General features: G+C 36.3%; 4 protein-coding genes and 1 non-coding gene across 5 annotated transcripts; 1 reads left to right on the top strand and 4 right to left on the bottom strand.

The window, feature by feature from the left end:
- Positions 1 to 1,707: 1,707 nt before the first annotated feature.
- Positions 1,708 to 2,857, top strand: LOC108840297 (bifunctional dTDP-4-dehydrorhamnose 3,5-epimerase/dTDP-4-dehydrorhamnose reductase-like). Its single transcript, XM_018613134.2, has 2 exons — positions 1,708 to 2,219; positions 2,362 to 2,857. The coding sequence occupies exons 1-2, from the start codon at positions 1,773 to 1,775 to the stop codon at positions 2,815 to 2,817; spliced, it is 903 nt and encodes a 300-aa protein (XP_018468636.1). The 5' UTR covers positions 1,708 to 1,772; the 3' UTR covers positions 2,818 to 2,857.
- A 659-nt stretch (positions 2,858 to 3,516) lies between these two features.
- On the bottom strand, positions 3,517 to 7,283 carry LOC108855433 (protein HOTHEAD-like). Its single transcript, XM_056993109.1, has 6 exons — positions 7,159 to 7,283; positions 6,735 to 7,074; positions 5,972 to 6,273; positions 5,246 to 5,804; positions 3,659 to 4,036; positions 3,517 to 3,562 (listed from the first exon to the last, which is right to left on the bottom strand). Exons 1-6 carry the CDS (start codon positions 7,235 to 7,237, stop codon positions 3,517 to 3,519), a joined length of 1,704 nt encoding a protein of 567 aa, XP_056849089.1. The 5' UTR covers positions 7,238 to 7,283.
- Positions 7,284 to 8,861: 1,578 nt separating this feature from the next.
- On the bottom strand, positions 8,862 to 8,933 carry TRNAG-UCC (transfer RNA glycine (anticodon UCC)). The gene has a single exon. It is a non-coding gene; the product is annotated as a tRNA-Gly (tRNA).
- Positions 8,934 to 10,455: 1,522 nt separating this feature from the next.
- Positions 10,456 to 11,179, bottom strand: LOC108841263 (dehydration-responsive element-binding protein 1F-like). The gene has a single exon (XM_018614041.2). It carries the CDS (start codon positions 11,099 to 11,101, stop codon positions 10,484 to 10,486), a length of 618 nt encoding a protein of 205 aa, XP_018469543.1. The 5' UTR covers positions 11,102 to 11,179; the 3' UTR covers positions 10,456 to 10,483.
- Positions 11,180 to 14,290: 3,111 nt separating this feature from the next.
- On the bottom strand, positions 14,291 to 16,502 carry LOC130510572 (lysophospholipid acyltransferase 1-like). Its single transcript, XM_057007019.1, has 8 exons — positions 16,100 to 16,502; positions 15,950 to 16,005; positions 15,649 to 15,872; positions 15,166 to 15,577; positions 14,995 to 15,080; positions 14,842 to 14,905; positions 14,651 to 14,769; positions 14,291 to 14,562 (listed from the first exon to the last, which is right to left on the bottom strand). The coding sequence occupies exons 1-8, from the start codon at positions 16,405 to 16,407 to the stop codon at positions 14,425 to 14,427; spliced, it is 1,407 nt and encodes a 468-aa protein (XP_056862999.1). The 5' UTR covers positions 16,408 to 16,502; the 3' UTR covers positions 14,291 to 14,424.
- Between the last annotated feature and the right edge of the window lie 2,863 nt (positions 16,503 to 19,365).

Genomic DNA, 19,365 nt, shown 5'->3' with positions numbered 1-19,365 from the left:
TAAATCATTTTGGACAGGATGTTAAAAAAAACATCAATGTGTAAATAGTCTCTTTAAAATTATTCATCAGTTAACAATTGGCATGAAGTTTACAAAAAAACACATTGAAATTGATTTTTTTTTCTTAAACCTTTGAGTTTTAATGTGCTAAGGAGAGCATTGATTGCTGAATGATCTAGGTGCGGCGCAGTACATATAAACAAGACTTCGGCTTAAGAGCAACAACAACGGTAGAATGATGTGAATCCTTAGTTCAAAAAAAAAATTATAAAATGATGTGGGTCTCACGTTTTTTGGTTTTTGTGCCAACAAAGTGTCTTGGAGTCTTTCGGTAAGGATCAATGTTCTGGTCGGAACGTCACTGTGTGCGGGCTGCGAAACCTCTGATTGGCCCTCTCTTTTTTTTTTTAAAGTTAAAAAAAAATAATAAGATAATATAAAGAACACATGGGTTATCGAGCCAACTGTGATACTCTGTTGCTGATGCTCTAAGCAAATCAACAATTGTTGACGGGAATACCCGATATTGAGGAAACGAGTTCAATTTCTCTTTCTATAATTATCATCAATGGTTGAGAATAGTAATTAAGCGAAGCTATTTAGTAATGGTTTGATTCGATTTTTTTTGTTTGATTAATTCGATGTAATCAAAACTTTATTTCCGCTTTGAGTTATCGATATCTATATAATATCTTTATTTAACAAAAAACAATTGTTCATCAACCACAACGCAAGAGGAATTGGAACAAACTCTCACTCCCTTTTAGCCCCTTCTACTTCAAAACCAAGCTCAAATGCTCGTGTGTTCACTTCATTAACCTCTCAGTTTACATTCGTTTTCATACTTTATATTAATAGTTACTCACTAGGACTGGTGTCCCTCTAATATTGGTGTGTCTTATGTGTGTCCTAGCCGTATCATTTGACTTTCTTTTTTGTCCCCTCTGTCGTAATATATCTTGTTCTATTGTTTTGCGTTGGATGGATTTAATACGAACAAGTGTCGTTATTCATTAAGGAGGTGTATTATCATAAAATAGAATTAATTTCATTTATTCGTATTTTGTAGATTAATCGATAGTCAAGCTATAGTTATGACTTGGATACATGATTGATTGGACTTTGTTTTCTATTAGTTTAATCTGTCGTGGTGAGGTGAGGGCCACCATGAGGGCGAGGTTCCAAATTAAGACCAATGGGGTTTCAGTGTTTTAAAATATTACAACACACGAAAAACGTTGCTGTTTTCTACAGAAGTAAAATATTCGTAATTACTTTTCGTCTCTCAATATTTAATTAAGCGGAATCTTCTCGTGTTAATTATAATTAATTCCTTTGTCTGATTGAAAGATAAATTTAAATTATAGTCTCTTAGTTTCATCAAATAATATAAAACACACCAAATCCATGGAATGTTTTACCTAAAGGTCCTAAACTACATTCCCCCCCCCCCAAAAAAAAACTTCCAACGTAATGCAAATTCTCAAATATATAATAGGTAGTTCTCTTTTATTCGGTTAAAATATAGTACATAATCGTAGAATTAGTAATACTTCTATTGTATAAAATTCATCTTAAGCTCATATGAGGGCGCTCAAGTAGCAAAATAAAATTATGGTCTAATTTGTGAAAATAAATAATATGAAGTGGCAAAACTGAGGTTTTGTCCTTGGAAAAATAGCATAAATAACGACGACCACTCACACAGCGATGACATATCACAATCTCTTACTTATTCTTCGCCGGTGAAATCTTCGATCACGACAGAGATAATGGGTGCAGAAGCAAACGGCTCATCTTCATCTCTCAACTTCTTAATCTACGGCCGAACAGGCTGGATCGGCGGTGTTCTCGGCAAGCTCTGCGAAGCTCAGGGAATCCCATACACCTACGGTTCAGGCCGGCTCGAGGATCGCCGATCGCTCGTCTCCGATCTTGATTCCGTCAATCCGAGCCATGTTTTCAACGCCGCGGGAGTCACCGGACGACCGAACGTAGACTGGTGCGAGTCCCACAAGGTGGAGACCATCCGTACAAACGTGGTCGGAACCTTGACTCTGGCCGACGTTTGCAGGGAGAGAGGCCTCGTGTTGATCAACTACGCCACGGGTTGCATATTCGAGTACGATTCGGGTCATCCTCTCGGGTCGGGTCTCGGGTTTAAAGAAGAGGACACACCTAACTTCACCGGTTCCTTCTACTCCAAGACAAAGGCTATGGTCAGAAACTTATTCACATTACACATCTTGAACAGATTGGTCCGGTTAATTCCGGTTTAATTTAAATGATATTGATAAAATCATTACCGAATCACAATTAATATAAACCGGATTATAGGTCTAACAATGGTTTATGTAATAGGTTGAGGAACTGCTCAAGAACTATGAGAACGTATGCACGCTCCGTGTAAGGATGCCTATCTCATCAGATCTCTCGAACCCGAGAAACTTCATCACCAAGATAACTCGGTACGAGAAAGTCGTGGACATTCCGAACTCGATGACGATCCTCGATGAGCTCCTCCCTATCTCGCTGGAGATGGCGAAGAGGAACCTGACTGGGATATGGAACTTCACTAATCCGGGGGTGGTGAGCCACAATGAGATACTAGAGATGTATAAAGAGTTTGTCGATCCGAGTTTCACTTGGAAGAACTTCACGTTGGAAGAACAGGCGAAAGTGATTGTAGCTCCGAGGAGTAACAATGAGCTTGATGCCACTAAGTTGAAAACAGAGTTCCCGGAGTTGTTGTCTATAAAGGAATCTCTTTTTAAGTTTGTGTTCGAACCAAATAAGAAGACAGAGATCAAAGGTTGATAATGGACATAGGGTCTTGAACCAAGATTCCAACAGGGAAGTTGATTATGGTGAAAGTTGTTTTTGTGTGCTTGTTGTTGATTTATGTTTTGGTTAGTAATCCATCTGTTGTCAGTGTGCTCTGTTATGTAATTCTTAACTCTATTTTTTCTCGCACATTTTTGTATTGCATTACTGTTCAACAAAAATCTCATAGCAAATAAATGTCGGCATCTTAAGTTGCTCATAACTTTTAATAGTGAGAATTAAATTGATATACGTACATTCCTCTTTTCCAGAACAATATAGTTATTCGATTGTTGTTTCACTTTTCATTTTTCTATTAGAAAAAGCTGGTAAGGGTTCGCTTTAATCGAAGGCATAACGAGAGAATAGCTAATGGTGCTCGTGGAATATATCCTCAACGGCTCCACGATAATAACAGACTGATGATCATAGCGATCTTGTTTCTCCACATCATGGTCATAATTAGTTCGTATTTCTTTGTATGAAATATCATGGTAAAAGCAAGATTATCAAATTTCAGTATGCCTCTATAGGTTAACCTAATGGTAATGGAGGAAAATAAGATCGTGTATTATATAAAAGTACCACCAAAACATGTATGCAGCTAGACTAGAAACATTGACTAATAAGATCTTGATTCATTTGATTTGTAGGTAGTAACGATTTCACCAAAACATGATCCTATCCAAAACCCTACTTATTGGCGAGTCTCTCTCTCATGATCTTCACACCCATATACCTGCATGCATATTATCCTAAAACCATTAGCAGTTAGTGAAAAAAATGTAAACATAATCGATATACATATATGATAGCAAGAATGATTTGTCTTCACCTGCCAAGCATCATAACCGTGGCTTGAGGGTTTGTACCAGGACAATAACCAACGGTCGACATATCAATGACCCTAAGCCGGTCGATACCAATAACCTTGTAATCCCCATTGACGACTCTACCAACAACACATCCTCCATGGTAATGCCAGATTGTTGTAACCGTATGTTGGCAAAATTCCTCGGCTGATGGAGGCAACGAGGCTCCAGGACCGCTGCGAGGCGGCCTAAGATTTACTGGAGTACTTGCCGTAAGGTTAAGCAGATATTCAAAAGACATATCCGCATACTTGTACCGTTCAAACGCCTTCGATTGCACAACTCTCTCTATGGTTTGGATCCCTCGAACGCATCGTTTTAGGTCGTCCGGGTGTTGGAAACAATTGAATAGAGATGTCAAACAGGTTGATCCGTCCTGTCCCGTCCCGTACCGCAGCGGGTTCATCTCTTTGCGGATCACGGCGGGTCAGGCCCGCGCGGGCTGCGGTCTCCAAAAGGTTGTCCCAAGCCCGTACCGCAAATTGCACACTCCTTTACGGGCTGTCCCGCGGGACATACGTTAATGTAATGTATTCGATCATGCTTGACACTGCAGGCCGCTCCAGAACACTTCCTGATGCTGCATGCTGCTCTAAGATGCCTCAGGCTGCTCCCCTACATAACCAAGTTCACATAATTAATATACATGAAATGTCTACAATGCAAATTCTTCAAAATTTGTTATATATTATGCATATTTTCTCTATTAAAAGTGCATATAGAACATGAGATGATTATATATATATGAAGTCATAACCAAACAAAAAGTGCATGTAAAAATGAGATGTTAATGTATATTCTATTCTATTGATGTAACAAGATAACAATGATAAGTAACGAGAGAACATGAAGAATAAAATACATATCGAAGAAGGCTCTAATCAGTAACAAGACTAACTCTTTCAGCTGAACGACATCATTGTTATAGAATTAAATAGCTTAGTCGATCAAGGCTCTAACCATAGCTTATTCTCGTTACCGCTTTGATCAGAGCTTAGTCTTGTTCATGTTATCTTAACCAAATAAAATAGTTATAGTTAATTTTGTCACACTCAAACATATTTACATAACAATTAAAGATAATTTCAGAATATGCTTTTCATTAGCTTATAACTCCTAAGTTCATAACCAATTTTTTAGTTTTAATGAATAAAAACTAAATATAATCAAACACCAAATCTAAGCCGCTAATCCCAAAATTAATAAAAAAACACTAAATTAAAACACTAATGGAGCTCAAAACATCATAGTCGGAGTTCGAATCATCATTGCTGAAGCTTTTTTCTTTTTTCAGAGAAAAGTAATATAAATTACTTTTTTCACTCTTTTTATATTTTTTTTGAGGTAACACAAGAATTGAAAGGGAAAAAAATGCGGGTCTTTGTAATCCCGCAGACCCGCATCGTCCCGTCCCGCAAAAGACCCAGTCCCGCAAAGACCCGTCCCGCAAAGCCCGCTAATTTGCGGGTCTGTAAAATCTCGGCCCAATCCCGTCCCGCAACAGTTCTTTACGGGCCAGACCCGCGGTCCAGGTCCATGATTGACATCTCTAATTGAACGTCACAACTGGGTTATCATTCGGGTTTCGGTTCCGGAGCTCCATATGACCCGTGGATAGCGGGCCCATTACTTTCTCTAAAATGAAGCCTCCTTGAAAAGGTTGGGCTGATGATAATTTCATTGAATTTGACTCTAATAACGTTGCCTTTGGAGAAAACATTGCATAGTAGTCTCTAGCGGATGAACCACTTCCACCTCCACCACCAAAATTCTCACCACCAGCAGCCTCAATGTATGTTCCTTCGCCAGTAATTCCAACTACCTCGATGAGTGAGACTTCGACAGGGACCGGAGAAGGGATGAACACGGCGTTCATAGGGTTGTCGTGCATCCCTTGACCCACATGAGGCTGGTCCATCACCACCGTAATGTTTTGGGCTTGTAATTGAGCTGATGGACCGACGCCGCTTAGCATAAGGAGTTGTGGGCTCCCTAAGGTTCCGGCCGACACGATGATCTCATTAAACGAGCCTTCCTTTAGGTAAGCTCGGTGGGGTTGACCTGTCCGGTCCCGGTACACAACTCCGTTTGCTATGGGCTTGGTGGTACCTTATAAGAGTATATTAATTGGAGATTTGATAGTTAGCTAAATCGTACAATTTAGTATACGTAATGTGTTACTTTAATCACCATAAAAGTATGTATATAATGCGATAAATTTAACCAAATTTCTATGTAATGTAGTCTTATATACTACATTGTCATTAAGTACGTACCTCGTGTTCGAAACAAGATCCGGTGGACAGTAGCATGCAAAAGGACGGTGATACCCTCGGCATTAGCGTACTCTAGCAAATCGGCGGCAGTGTGTCTATGGCCGTTCTGATCAAAAATAGTACCGCCAAATTTGGTGCCATTGATGTGATCATAAGTGAAGCCATTGTTAGGGACGATTCCAACCTCCAGTAACCCATCTCTCAAGGCGGTTTGCCACCGTCCCATCGGCGGCTGAAAAGCCACTTTGGCTTCTACCCAACGGTACGACTCATTCGCTAGCCTTCCGTCCCAACCCATGTTTCTAAAAACATTTCAATTCGTGCTAATTAATTATTCCATCTGTTTTATATTATTTGTCGTTCTAAATTTATGTACATAGATTAAGAGAATATTTTGTTTTACATATTTTCAAAATAAAAACACTATTTCCAATACACATAACTATATATTAACCAATAAAAAAATAGAGTAGAAAATATTGTCAATAAATTTTGTATTAAAAACCGAAAATGACACTTATTTTGAAACAAAAATTTTACTCTAAAATGACAAGTAATTCGAAACAGAAGAAGTATTATAAGGTTGACTCACCAAACGCAACAACAAATAATAAATCTTCTACTTTTATAACTATGAGCAACCCTAGCAGATTTTAATAATGTTTATATATACTCCAATTTTCTCTACATATTTTAAAAAATTCAGTGTCCTACATATATTAATGTCTCTAGCTAGTAGATCGATATACATGTATGCACTAACCTAACGTATTTGGTTCCAGCACGTGTGTAGAAGCCGGCGTTGAGAGCGCTTCCGCCGCCGAGAACTCGAGCACGTGCGTTAATAACACCATCCTCGGATATGAAACGCTGAGACGGCGAGGCCTCGGACAAATCAGAGAGAGCTGCTCCGAAAGCCGAGAGTCTTGTGATGTTTGGGTTGTTGTATGGTGCGCCACCGCGTTCGAGTAGCAAGACGCTGGCGTTTTGAGACAACGTTGCGGCTAGAGGGCATCCGGCAGTCCCGCCACCGATGATGATGTAGTCGTAGTACGACGTCGCTGGAGTCCCTGTCGCGTCGCGCATGAAGGAGTAGTTTGGAGCTGCGATAAAAAGGTAGAACTCTAACTTCATACTGACGTACATATAAATAAAACTAGATAATAATGTATATATTAATTAATTACCTTTGTCAGAAGAACTAATTTGAGAATGGAGGAAAAGAGAAAGAGCAAAGAAAAATCTACATGACCAAAATCTATCCATCGTGAAATTAGAACAAATATGTAGAATAGAACTCTCGTCACTTTGTATATATCTAGTGACTAGTGCCTATGTATATATGTATTATTATGTATTCTTATAAAGGTTTGTGATAACCTATGGTTGAAATAAAAGTTTCAATCCTTTCGTGTTATATATAGCTAGAGGCAATATAAAGAGTTCACCTAATTATGGGGAAACACAACACCAAGTTATGTCTATTTTCATGGGAACGTGTCAAACTAAAAAGCAGATAAAACAATCTAAAAAGATTAAATAGTAACAATCTAAAGAAAATGCAACGTAGATGTCATGTAGTATCATGGGAGAAGAAACTAAATGCACCGATAAAACTTATAGGAAATGCACTACAGAAATTGTGACACTCAACCTGTCTCTCTTGGGCATGAATAAAGTAATTAATCTGCATATATAAATTTGTAAGAACTATTTTTGATCAAAAAAAAAAATTGTAAGATCTATTTATGAGATGTTTTAATGACCGACGCGCATTAATAGACCGTTGGTTGCAGCCCGGTATATTGTGGAAATAATGAGCATAGTTTCGATTTAAATGAGAGGGAAATTGCATTACTGATCATCATTTTAAATAATTTTGACAGTCAATTGAATATGCAGACGTTCACTTTTTTTTTGTGGTCTTATTTAGTGACGAGTATTTTAAATATGTTTGTACTTGCTTCACAAGAACTAACCTTAAGTGGAAAATGAATTATGTTCAGCTGATTTTATGGTTCTATATATTGGTTTGCATTTGTATCAACTTCTTTACCGGTGTTTCCGCTGGAAGATATGGATTGAATCACCAAAATCTACTCTGTGAAAGAGCTGAAAAATAATTATATGGGCATCTTTTTCTTTTTTGTTTTGTAACTTGGCATTCATTTAATTTAAAAAATAACAAAAAATGTTTACAGGCCATAACCTAAGTGTTTTGGTGGGGCCAGCCCATTTAGTAATCTAGAAAGAACCATCTCTGTGTCTCCCGGTGTCAGACTCATGCCTTCGCCGGACTGGAATCAAACTATCGCTCAGATGAAAGGACTGTCAAAACATAAATCGCAGAAATCAAAAAGGTTGCTTACTCTTCTTGTATGGCAATCGACTCTTTACTGGATATGGAATGAGAGAAATAGCAGATTGCACTCCAACACTTTCAGATCGGTGAACACCATTTTCTCAATCATTGATCATCAACTCAGGAACAAACTGCAAAGCTTTAGAGATTCAAACCCTCGCTTCTCATCCGCTGCGATGCAGCAATGGCACCGATGAAACTTCCTCTGTTTTCTCCATCGTAACCATCGAACTTCCAACTCTACACTTGGGCTTATATGGGCATCTTGCACGCATATTCCCACGGCTCCATCCCTAGCTAGATTGTCACTCGTCTGCTAGAACAAATCGAAGAAGACTCATATGATATGAGAATATACTTATTCTCTGTATACATCTTATTTTGGTTATGTATTGTCTTTGTTTTGTAGTAGAATGTTTTCAAGGAACTGGGCTCAGCTGTAAAAAAAACGACTGGAAATCTCTAGGAAATAGAGTGTGATTTTGATTTCTTTCAAAAGATGCTTGCTAGATTATTAGGTAAAAAAATTGCGTCTGCCGGGAGTCGAACCCGGGTCTATTGCTTGGAAGGCAATTATCCTAACCGTTGGACTACAGACGCTGAACGATTGGTTCTTTGGTATATATTTATTCGTATTAAATACACTAACTATTGGTTTTGATTATTGCATGAACGCATTGCCACCAAAACTAAAAAAGCCAAGTTAGCCAACTATACTGAAATAATGACAACCCAAACAATTTCTTTACATTTGGTATTAACCGTTAGTGTTTCAAATTGAATTGCCGAATTTTTAATTGGGCTATACTTTGTGCATGGATTCATAAAGCCCAACTATTTTTGTAAAACCTTTAAAGAGTAATACAATCCGTCACGGAACCTTCGAACTCAATCAGAGGATCCAGTACTAGGAATATCTTATAATTCAGCTCACACACTACTGGTCTATTGCACATGTACACACTGACACTCAAATACGATAACATTAGAGTGTATGCATTTCAAAAACAGAAAATCACATGATTCTTGTTTCTTTAATAATATTTTCTTGGTCTTTGATAATGAGCTTGAGACATTATCATGTATCTATACAAAGGCAAACTAGAATGGTTGTTGGGTTGTTGCTCTACAGCACTAATTAAATCTGTATTTATATAAAGTAATCGAACTTTATTTAAATCAATCTGTTCACAGCAATTTTGGAAAGAAATGTCTGTAGAAGTGATTTACAAGCCAAATAACTACAGGCTAGTTTTATGGGTTTTTCAGAAAAAGGATAATATTTCATTTAGCATTTATTAAAGAATATGATAAATAACAAAAATCCTAATAACAACGTTTTCACCCTCATAAGCACACACACACTATATATATAACAAGAATAGCAATCCTGACGATAAAGATGTTTAATCTACTTTATGGAAACTTTACAATTATTATTAGTTATTTATTCAGCAAAATTTAAAATAATTATATTTTTATAAATTTTTAATTATATGTATATAATATTAGTATACACTTGTTTATACCAATCATGCTTTATAAGAAAAACTACAAATTAAATCTTACAGTAATTCTACATAAATAAAATCTAGAACTACAGAAAAATAATAACTTTAATTCTATAACAAAAACAATTAGAGTCACAGCTTTTACCAATCAGGCCAGTTGTTGTTCGAAAAGAATAGATATACAGTATTTCAAAGTCAAAACATTATGTGACTGGATGGTTTTGCCAATCAGGCCCACGATCTTTTTAGTGGTCGTTCGGAAAAAATAGATATATTTCGAAGTCAAAACATTATGTGACTCGATGGTCAATCTGACAATCTCCAATAATAATTTTAATCACAAGTAGATTGGGCTGGTTTAATGTTCAAAAGAAAAAAAGAAGATCTGGTGGTCGAATTTAAGCATCTCAATAAGTTTTAGCTTAATTTCTTATTGGACCTATACTTTGTACATAGATTCATAAATCCCAACCACTTTATAAAACCTCATAAAGAACAATATATAACCTTGTAACACAGGCAGAGGAATCTAATACTTACGAAAATCTTACAATTCATTCCACACACTACCGGTCTATTGTACATGTACACACTCAAATACGACAAACATATATTTAAATATATGCGTATACGTCCCGCTTAGTAGTTGTAACTCCACAGTGACATATCTTGGTAAGACATCTCTTCTTCCATGTAAGAACTAGAAGTCATGCCTTCCATGTACGATCGCGGCGGCGACATCAACGGCTCCGTCGCGAGCCTCATCATCGTCGTCGAAACTTCTTCCTCTCCCTGTTCCACATATCCATACAAATTCCTCTCCTCCGATCCCGAACCAGAACCGAAACCCATGTCCACCTCATCGCCGTAAGAGGGCAGAACCGTAATTCCACTATCGTATTCCGTTGGCCTGAACATCTCCGCCGCTTCCGCCGCGACTCTCCTGATGACATCGGGATCGGTTGATTCCGGCGCCGGTAGCCGCCATGCGGAGTCGGCGAAATTCAAACACGCGGATCTCCCGCGCAGAGCAAGAGCCGCCACGTCGTGAGCTCGCGCCGCCATATCGGCCGTGGGATAGGTCCCGAGCCAAATGCGGCGTTGGTGAATCGGCTCTCGGACTTCGCAGACCCATTTGTCGCCGTTCCTCCGCCGTATTCCTCTGTAAACTGGGTGACGTGTCTCCTTGAACACTCTCCTTCCCGCACGCCTCTTCGGCGTCATCTCCGCCAGCATTATCTCATCGTTATTATCCATTAGAAAAAGAAGAAAAAAAAATAACTCCGCCTTAACTTCTAGAAAGTGAAAATACTGTTAAAAACCAAACTATCTCACTGGATATGGATACTGTAAGAACAGATGTAAGTTTCGATTCTTGTAAGGATAAGGTACAAATAGTTTGAAGATTGTTCGAATAAAAAGCTTTTTTTGTTTTGTTTTGTTTTGTTTTGTGTAAGTTATGCTCTGTTTTGTTTTTCGGTTGGGAGTTATGAAGCAGAGAAGAGGGGGAATATATAGGCTACGGTGATGGGACCCACATAGTGCGATCTCTACGCGCGTAACACACCGTTAACAGCCTGTTAAGTGTTAGCTTGAACCCATTATAACCATATCGGTCTGGGACCCTCTTACTTAATTAAGAAATACCTAATCTGATTTTTCTGATTCTATAATTTATAAAATGAAAATTATGTATGGTTTACATCAAAAATACCGTTACTAGTACGACAATACGATATATTTTGAAGTTTTAGAATCTAATCTAGTAAAACCTACTAAATCATTTAGGATATTTTACTAATTTTAGTATAAACGTTTCTCTCAACCTTAGTTTTGCTGTATTTTTAGTATTTGTAGATTATATACGCCAATATCAATTTATTAAAAGTTTCCGTTAGTATAATAATAGGCAAAAGCAGTAGTCCTTATTCCTTAATCCTAAAAAGGAGACATTTATTTTTCTGTTAATTCTGTTAATAAGATAAATAAATATTTGTTTAAATATAGTTTTTTCTATAGCTATAACAAATATAACTCTAGTTTGTGAATATATTATAAAAAGTTACATATAATATTTCTCGGTATAAATGCAGTATATAGGCTCAAGCTGGTAATCTAGAAATATTAAAAATGGTAGTAAATGGCGGATGAAATATATAATTAAAAATAAATAGATTGTTATTAAAAAAATTAAAATAAATAGATTAAAAACACTCGCCTGGTTAATCTAGGTTTTTCTTTTGGTAAAAATGTAAACTGGTTAATCTAGTTGGTTGCCATTTAATAGAGTGAAAATCTCATAAAAGAAAAATACAAGTTTTAAGGTCCGTTTAAATCCACATAAACTATGTGCCGAATAGGTACGGCTGCCCCTTGATTTAAGAGATGGGCTGCCCTTAAGAGATTAGTGTGGTTTAAAACATTCTTGGAATCTTTGATCAAACAGAATAATTTTGCTTATTATTTTTTATTATAAGAATCTGGAAGTTGGGTCCAGCACGTTGGACAAAAATTTCTCAAAAAAGAAGATATTATTTCTATATCTGTTTTGTTGATATGGAACACGTGACACTTTTCCATATTAAGTAAATTAGATGTGAGTAACACGTGGGATTTCCGTGGGAACTATTCCTAAGTACGATGTTACAAATTACGCATAACATGTGCCAATTGATTTACCCTTTATTTTATCACTCAAAATACTTTAATGTAAATTTCAGCTAATGTGAAATATAAACCTATTTATTTGTGGTTTATTTTATAGTTTTATAGTAAAACGTTAGTTAAAATCCATGCTGATCCATGAGTATTAATATCATCATGTCATAGAAGTCTATAGTAGTGACCAACGAAGAATTCAAAGTAAAGCCTAACCTCGATCTATGAGTTGATGTATATGGATTTTTCACTATTCGAAATTCCACCACTATATCAGTACTACTCCATAAATATATATAGTTGCTCAAAAATATATATACAGTTGCTCAAAAAAAGTTATAGTTAGATTAAAAATGTATATTTAAACGTATCATCGTTTTATTGATAGTTTGCATGACTAAATCCGAATTTTGTATTGTAATGAAAATCAACTTAGCAAGTAAAAGGTCCTTACATTCAACAAGGAATCGATCTCAGACCTATCTATGCATCTGGTTTGATAGGTTTCAAAGATAAGGCATCAAGAAAAGAAAGATTGCTTCAACTGTGTTTCATGATTATGCATTTCTAAAGTTATATCTTGTTGTTTAAATGTTGTAAAAACTCTACTTTCAGAAATGGTATCGGAAATTAAAAGTTAAAGAAAAAAAAAAAAAAAAAAAAAAAAAAAAACTTAGCAAGTAAAAATTTAACATAAAGTTTGTAGTCAAACATAAAATTGGTAGTTTCGCAGGCTTCTAACCCGCCGATATACATTTTTTTATATACATGCCTAACCACTTGATTCAGACTGTTCCAACTAATTTAAACTCACAACTCTCTTGGGATTACATTTTGAAAACTTTTGTCTATTATTTATCCTTTACTAATATCTAATGTGGTTTTTTGCTATTTTCATTACAACCAGTTCGGTTTAATAATAAATAGTAACGTACAATGATGAGTGACGAGTTTGATGACGATGACCTTAAATGTTTAATATGGGTAATAATACACAAGAAAATGTTGAAATAAATATATATATAAACAATAGCATAAAGTGCTAAGCTTTACAGACAAGAAGACATGTAGGCCAATAAAGAATTAAGGCTTCAAGCTGTCTCGTGAGTGTCCCATGCGCGTGTACTTCATTAATCCTTCTCGAGTCTAGCTCTCTCTCTCTATCTCCTAATTCTTGTCTGAAGCAGTTGGTGAACATTTTTAATATGCACTTATAGCCAATTATATGTCAATCCCGTGTATTAATATTTTACGAAACCTTATAAAACTAAACATGTCTTTTTGCATTACTCTTAATCAAGAGATCATCAGATATACAGTATATCGGCAATACAAACAGTAATGTTAAATAAATTCCAAGTCGCTGAAAAGTAAGATACTTTATTAGAGTCCAGGATGAGTTTAACATATAACAACATCAAAATTTTAGATTCTGAGGAAAACGGGTAGGTTGCAAATTATTTTCTCATGGCGTCTGCCGTCTGGCATTGTAAATTTTCGAATTCAGCACCAAATGAATTGTGGTTAAATGAAAACTATAATACAGTATATACTAAGAAAAATGGCATGTCAAACACAATTGCGGTTTGCTAATACGTCTTCCATGTTTACATGTGGCATCTCTTTGAGTATAGCAGATCGTATAGTACATTACCATATCAAACTAAATGAATAAGCCAAAAGTTTCTCGCACACCATAAGTAATCATCAAACTAGGTTTTTACATTATTCACACATTTATACTCAAATTCTATATATAACTGCAGATCCTATATCAGTATAAAGAACTATTAAAAACCAGATTTTATAAGCATCACAAATACATGAAAAATAAAACGAATAAAAATATGTATCAAAAGCCCAGAGAGAAACAAGAACCGGATCGGTTTGTTTTCAATGTTACAGATAAGAAGAGAAACAATTTATTCTTCTTTACGTGGCTTTGGTCGAGAGGGTTTCGCAGGAACAACGTAACTGAGCAGAATCAACGCAACAGGTATGATTGTTCCAATGTAATATACGCTCCCGTATGCAGTGAGCGTTTCGTGCAAGCTTAAAACCTGAGAGATCGCGTTTTTTAAAAAAAAATGGCGTTAGAGTGAACCACAAGTGTGACGGAAGAGAGAAAATAAAGGCTAGTGGCATTACCATGAAACCGACGGCTGAGTAGTTGAGAACCAAAACAGTGTAAAGAAAGTTGATGAACACCATGATACTTCTCAGCATTGCTAGTTTCGGACTGATAGCTTGTTGCCATCGGTAAATAACTGCAGAGAACACAGATGTAGTAGATCAAGAAGAAGAAGAGATGCCACCTAGAAAAAAAGAGTGAAACTAACCTCTTGAGCCAGCGATCATCAAAGCTGACTGAACAAAGAACATCATGTAACCAGGATACAGTCCCTGCAACTCGGATTAGATGCTGTTAGTTAGTTCTTCTTAACATCATTGGAATCAACTGACAAAGGGAGTATATGAAAGAAAGCACTCACATGCCAAACCGCACTAACGGTTTGTGTAGCTAGTAACTGGAAGAAACCTGCCTTCTTCCCACTCCTGACAAGTCTCTCATACACGTCTGTATGTCAAAACAACGCAAAAAAATAAGTGGATAGTTGTAGTAGTCTCTCATGTAAGTTCACTCTTCTGATATATACACTTACAGTGACGGAGCCAGGTGCTGACTTGTATGTTCCACACAAGGGGAATCTGAACAGCGCTCTTAGCAAGCTCAACACCGAGGATGTCAACGTTCTTGGCACGGTCCCATTTGGGTTTCGGCGAAGCATCATCATCAGTCCAGCCACTGAAACCCAAACCAGAGATGATGATAGAAGCCTCTGAGATGGACCAGATGAAGTAATACTTCCAGCGAGCCGTTTGTCCCGCCATGTACTGGTAACCAAACTTCTTAAAAAAACCCCATTCTTGGTACACTGGTTCAGTGAACCGAGTCAACGGGAACTGAGGTACTAGATAGAGATACAGAGCCATGCAGATCCCAGCTTGGAAGATAGCTCGGAGTGTGGCTAAATAAGGTGATGGCTGCTTTCTTTTCTCCGAAGTATCCCAAATCTATAGACAAACACAAAAGTTCAGAACTTTGAGAGTTAGTCAAGACAAAGAAGAAGAAGAAGAAGGCTTACTCCTTTTCCCTCTGTCCATTGGAGATAATCTTTCATTTCGTAAACGGGACCAGCGAAATGACTACCGCAACAGAGACAGTAACCAAAGTACTCGATCAAAGAGGGCATCTCAATCAGTCTGTTCTTCTTCTGAGCTTCGCGTAGACCTCCTTCCTCCTTCAACATCCCATCATTGTAATTAACCGCACAGGAGATGACTTTCAGCGTTAACACCATCAACGCTCCTAAATGTGGGAATCAAAATCACAACTTTCATCAAGCAGAGCCATACGAAAGCCAAAAAAGGAAGGAACTTTATTACCAGTAGAGTCAATGCCTCCTTCTTTCCACGCATCACCACTCATGTAAAACACATGACTAACACAAAATCACGAGATTGCATCATCAGGGTCATGCTAAAGGAAGAAGCTTTTGTTGATTTAAGGCATCAAAATATTCAAAACCATTTTACCAGGCGATGAGATAAGCGAAGCCGAGGAAGAAAGTGATGATTCCACACTTTGGTCGATACACGGCCATTGAAGCGTATCCGATCGTCATCGGGACGAGGAAGTGGAGATTGGAGGAGAAGCCGAAGGAGAGGTAGGAGAGGAGAACGCCCGAGGCGGCGGCGTAGAGGTGCTTGCCGAGTCGACTCGGGACGATTCGCCAGAAGAAGGAGACGGGGATCGTGGCGACGAAGCAGAGGAGGAAACGAAGGACGGCCACCGATACGCCGATCGAAGCAGCCATCGAATTCATGTCCATCGATGATATCATCGCTCGTTGCTGGGATTGAAACTCCACTCGGACTGAGTCACACCCACCGAGTCGCTCCGGTCGAGGATTTGCTTCCTTTGTTCACTTCTTTCACGAAACGAAAGGATCAATTTTTCTCTCTACATGTAATAAACCGATCGGTATACTTTCTCAATACTCGATTGAATCCAGATCGGTGCGGTTCGGTTCAATTAACTCATAGCCCAGACTTGACCAGTTCTTTGACGTTTCACCTAATCTAGTAAGTCAATTGGCTTAAAACCTCCAAAACATGATGAAATTAGCAAACTATCTATGATGAGACAGGTATATAACTATCAACAAAGGTATTATGGTGTGGGATTTAGAATATTGACTTAATTAGGGAAATTAATCATGATTTTAAAGCAATTACGGTACAATTAGGGAAATTACGGTACAATTAGGGTATTGATTTAATTAAGGAAATTAATCATGATTTTAGGAGATTGAGTTAATTAGAGAAATTAACCATGATTTTAAAACTACCTATGATTTTAGAACAATTAGGGAAATTAACCATGGTGTGTACACTTACGGTTACGGTAGATAATAAACCATGATTTTACAACAATCATTAGATTCTGATCTGCAATCAAAAATGTGAATATATTTCTTTTTTATCTTTTTTTGAAAATTTCAACTTTTATATTTAGGTATAGTTGAAAAATTAATATGGATCTTATATATGATAAATATTGTCAATTAATTACTAAAAATATGAATTATAAATAATTGAACCATACATTTATCAACTAGTCATGCTGGTATTTTAATAAAACAGATGAGATAACATAAAATTTACAAAAAAGATAATTGAGTATTTGTTTCTTTATTTTAGAATGAAGAAATTTGTATAGAGAAATTTATTAGGATAGTCCTAGCCTTTTTGTCATAAATATAGTATAGTCTCTAATGGTCAAAATAATCAAATTTTTTTATTAAAAAGGTAAATATATATGTATACCCTATGATTAACTAAAAACAATTTCGGTTACAAAAAAAGGAAATGGAAAACAATATGTACACGTTATGTTTATGCATATAGTATCATAAAAATAGATTATAACCATATCTAGAATGTGTAACGTCAGAAATCCCAATATTCTAAGTGAATTGACTAGGATTAATTACCTACAATATTATTATACTATAGCATATCAAAACTAATTTATTACTAAATATGAAAATGTTGACAATAGTTAACACAATGATACAACACATTCCCTATATAGATATATATACAAATCCTGGTAACCTAGTTACACGAACCAATATTCAGACTTAACGAACACTTTCAGTCAGCTTTGATAATATTCTTTATACAAAGATCTTTGTATCCACAAGAAAATATGGAGACCAAAATAATCACGATTTTAGTGGTGATAATGGGAAGCCTTTTGTTCGAGACAGAGGCTATGAATTTTCTAGAATGTGTCAAAGAGTGTACTTCGACTTGTGGTTCAAACGGATTAAGCACATTGACATGTCCTTTCACATGTCTCACGATTTGTATACATCCGCCAGATCTTCAGGAAACTGACCAGACTGATTATTTTTGCAAACTTGGATGTGCTACCAGTCGTTGTGTTCCATCCTCCTCGATCGAAGATAAGTGTAAGTTTTATATTCTTGTGTATACGCTTTAATCATGTGGATCTGAGTATGTTAAGTAGATTTTTTATTCATTTGAGTTAATTTTATCCTAATTAACTTTCTTATGGATTTTTGTTTTGTTATAAGCAGATCACGCAGAGAAAGTTTCGGTATGTGTGGATTCATGCTCAGATATGTGCTCTAACAAGAACTAAATCCTACATTAATTTGTTTTCGTTCTTTGTAAACTAGCTAGTGTCTAATAAAAAGATATACATGGATTGTATCGATTAGGTATTCAAATCCAAAGGAGAATGATTTATTGATTTGATACTATATTGTGTTACAAACAAGTATATTGACAAAACATCGATCCGAAACAAAGAGTCAAATATGATATAAAAGGGTGTTTAATAACAATTTTGTAGATTGTCCAATGTGTTTCACGTTTTCATCTAATGTTGTTGCAATAACGATTGTCGTTAATTATTTGAAGTTTCGTTAGAAGAAATTTCTTATTATTAGTTTATCAATGTCATCAATCGACAAAATGGAACTGAAAAAAATGGAACTGAACTTCATCGGTGTCGTTTATTTCTTTCTCCCAATATCCAAGTATTTTGCCTACACATATTCGTTAGACTAAACATTGTAAATCATGCTTATCTTCTAAGTGTGTTGCATGCATCTCCTAATTTCGAGAGCTGCTCACCTCACAAACTGGTCGGACTTTAGTAACACTGGATACATCTAGATTTACAAAAGGTATAATCTCTAAATTGGATTATACATGGATAAAATAATTTCCCTTTAATTATCGTATCACCACACGATATTATACCATAACTTGTCGTTGACTATGATGACTATTAACTACTAAAGTAAAGTTGTTCGAACATATATATGCACTATGAAAATATAAGTGACCACTGATCAAGATTGAACACGAAAGAAACTCATTGATTGTTGTCGCCACGGTTAACGAAATGACTAGACAATTCTGATACAAAAATCGGATCAAACACTTGTAGTGTATTCTATTTACATGAAGATCTGTACAAGATAGTCAGAAAATGTAGGAAAAAAAAAACAGATCATATTAGTGCATATATTAGTGCAACTACTAGAGAGCTATTACGATTTATCTGACATAATGAGTCACTAAGAATATAATAATAGTCAGATCATATTAGTCCAACTCACACGGAAAGCATCAATTTTTTCTACATCTAATAAACCGATTGGTACATTTTCTCAATACTCGATTGGATTCAATTCGGTTAGATTCGGTTCTATCAACTCATAGCCAAGCCTTGGCCAATTCTTTCACGTTTCACCATAATC

The sequence above is a fragment of the Raphanus sativus genome, chromosome 1 (assembly GCF_000801105.2).
Source record: "Raphanus sativus cultivar WK10039 chromosome 1, ASM80110v3, whole genome shotgun sequence".
Taxonomy (NCBI): domain Eukaryota; kingdom Viridiplantae; phylum Streptophyta; class Magnoliopsida; order Brassicales; family Brassicaceae; genus Raphanus; species Raphanus sativus.
This window is presented reverse-complemented; position numbering and strand designations above follow the sequence as displayed.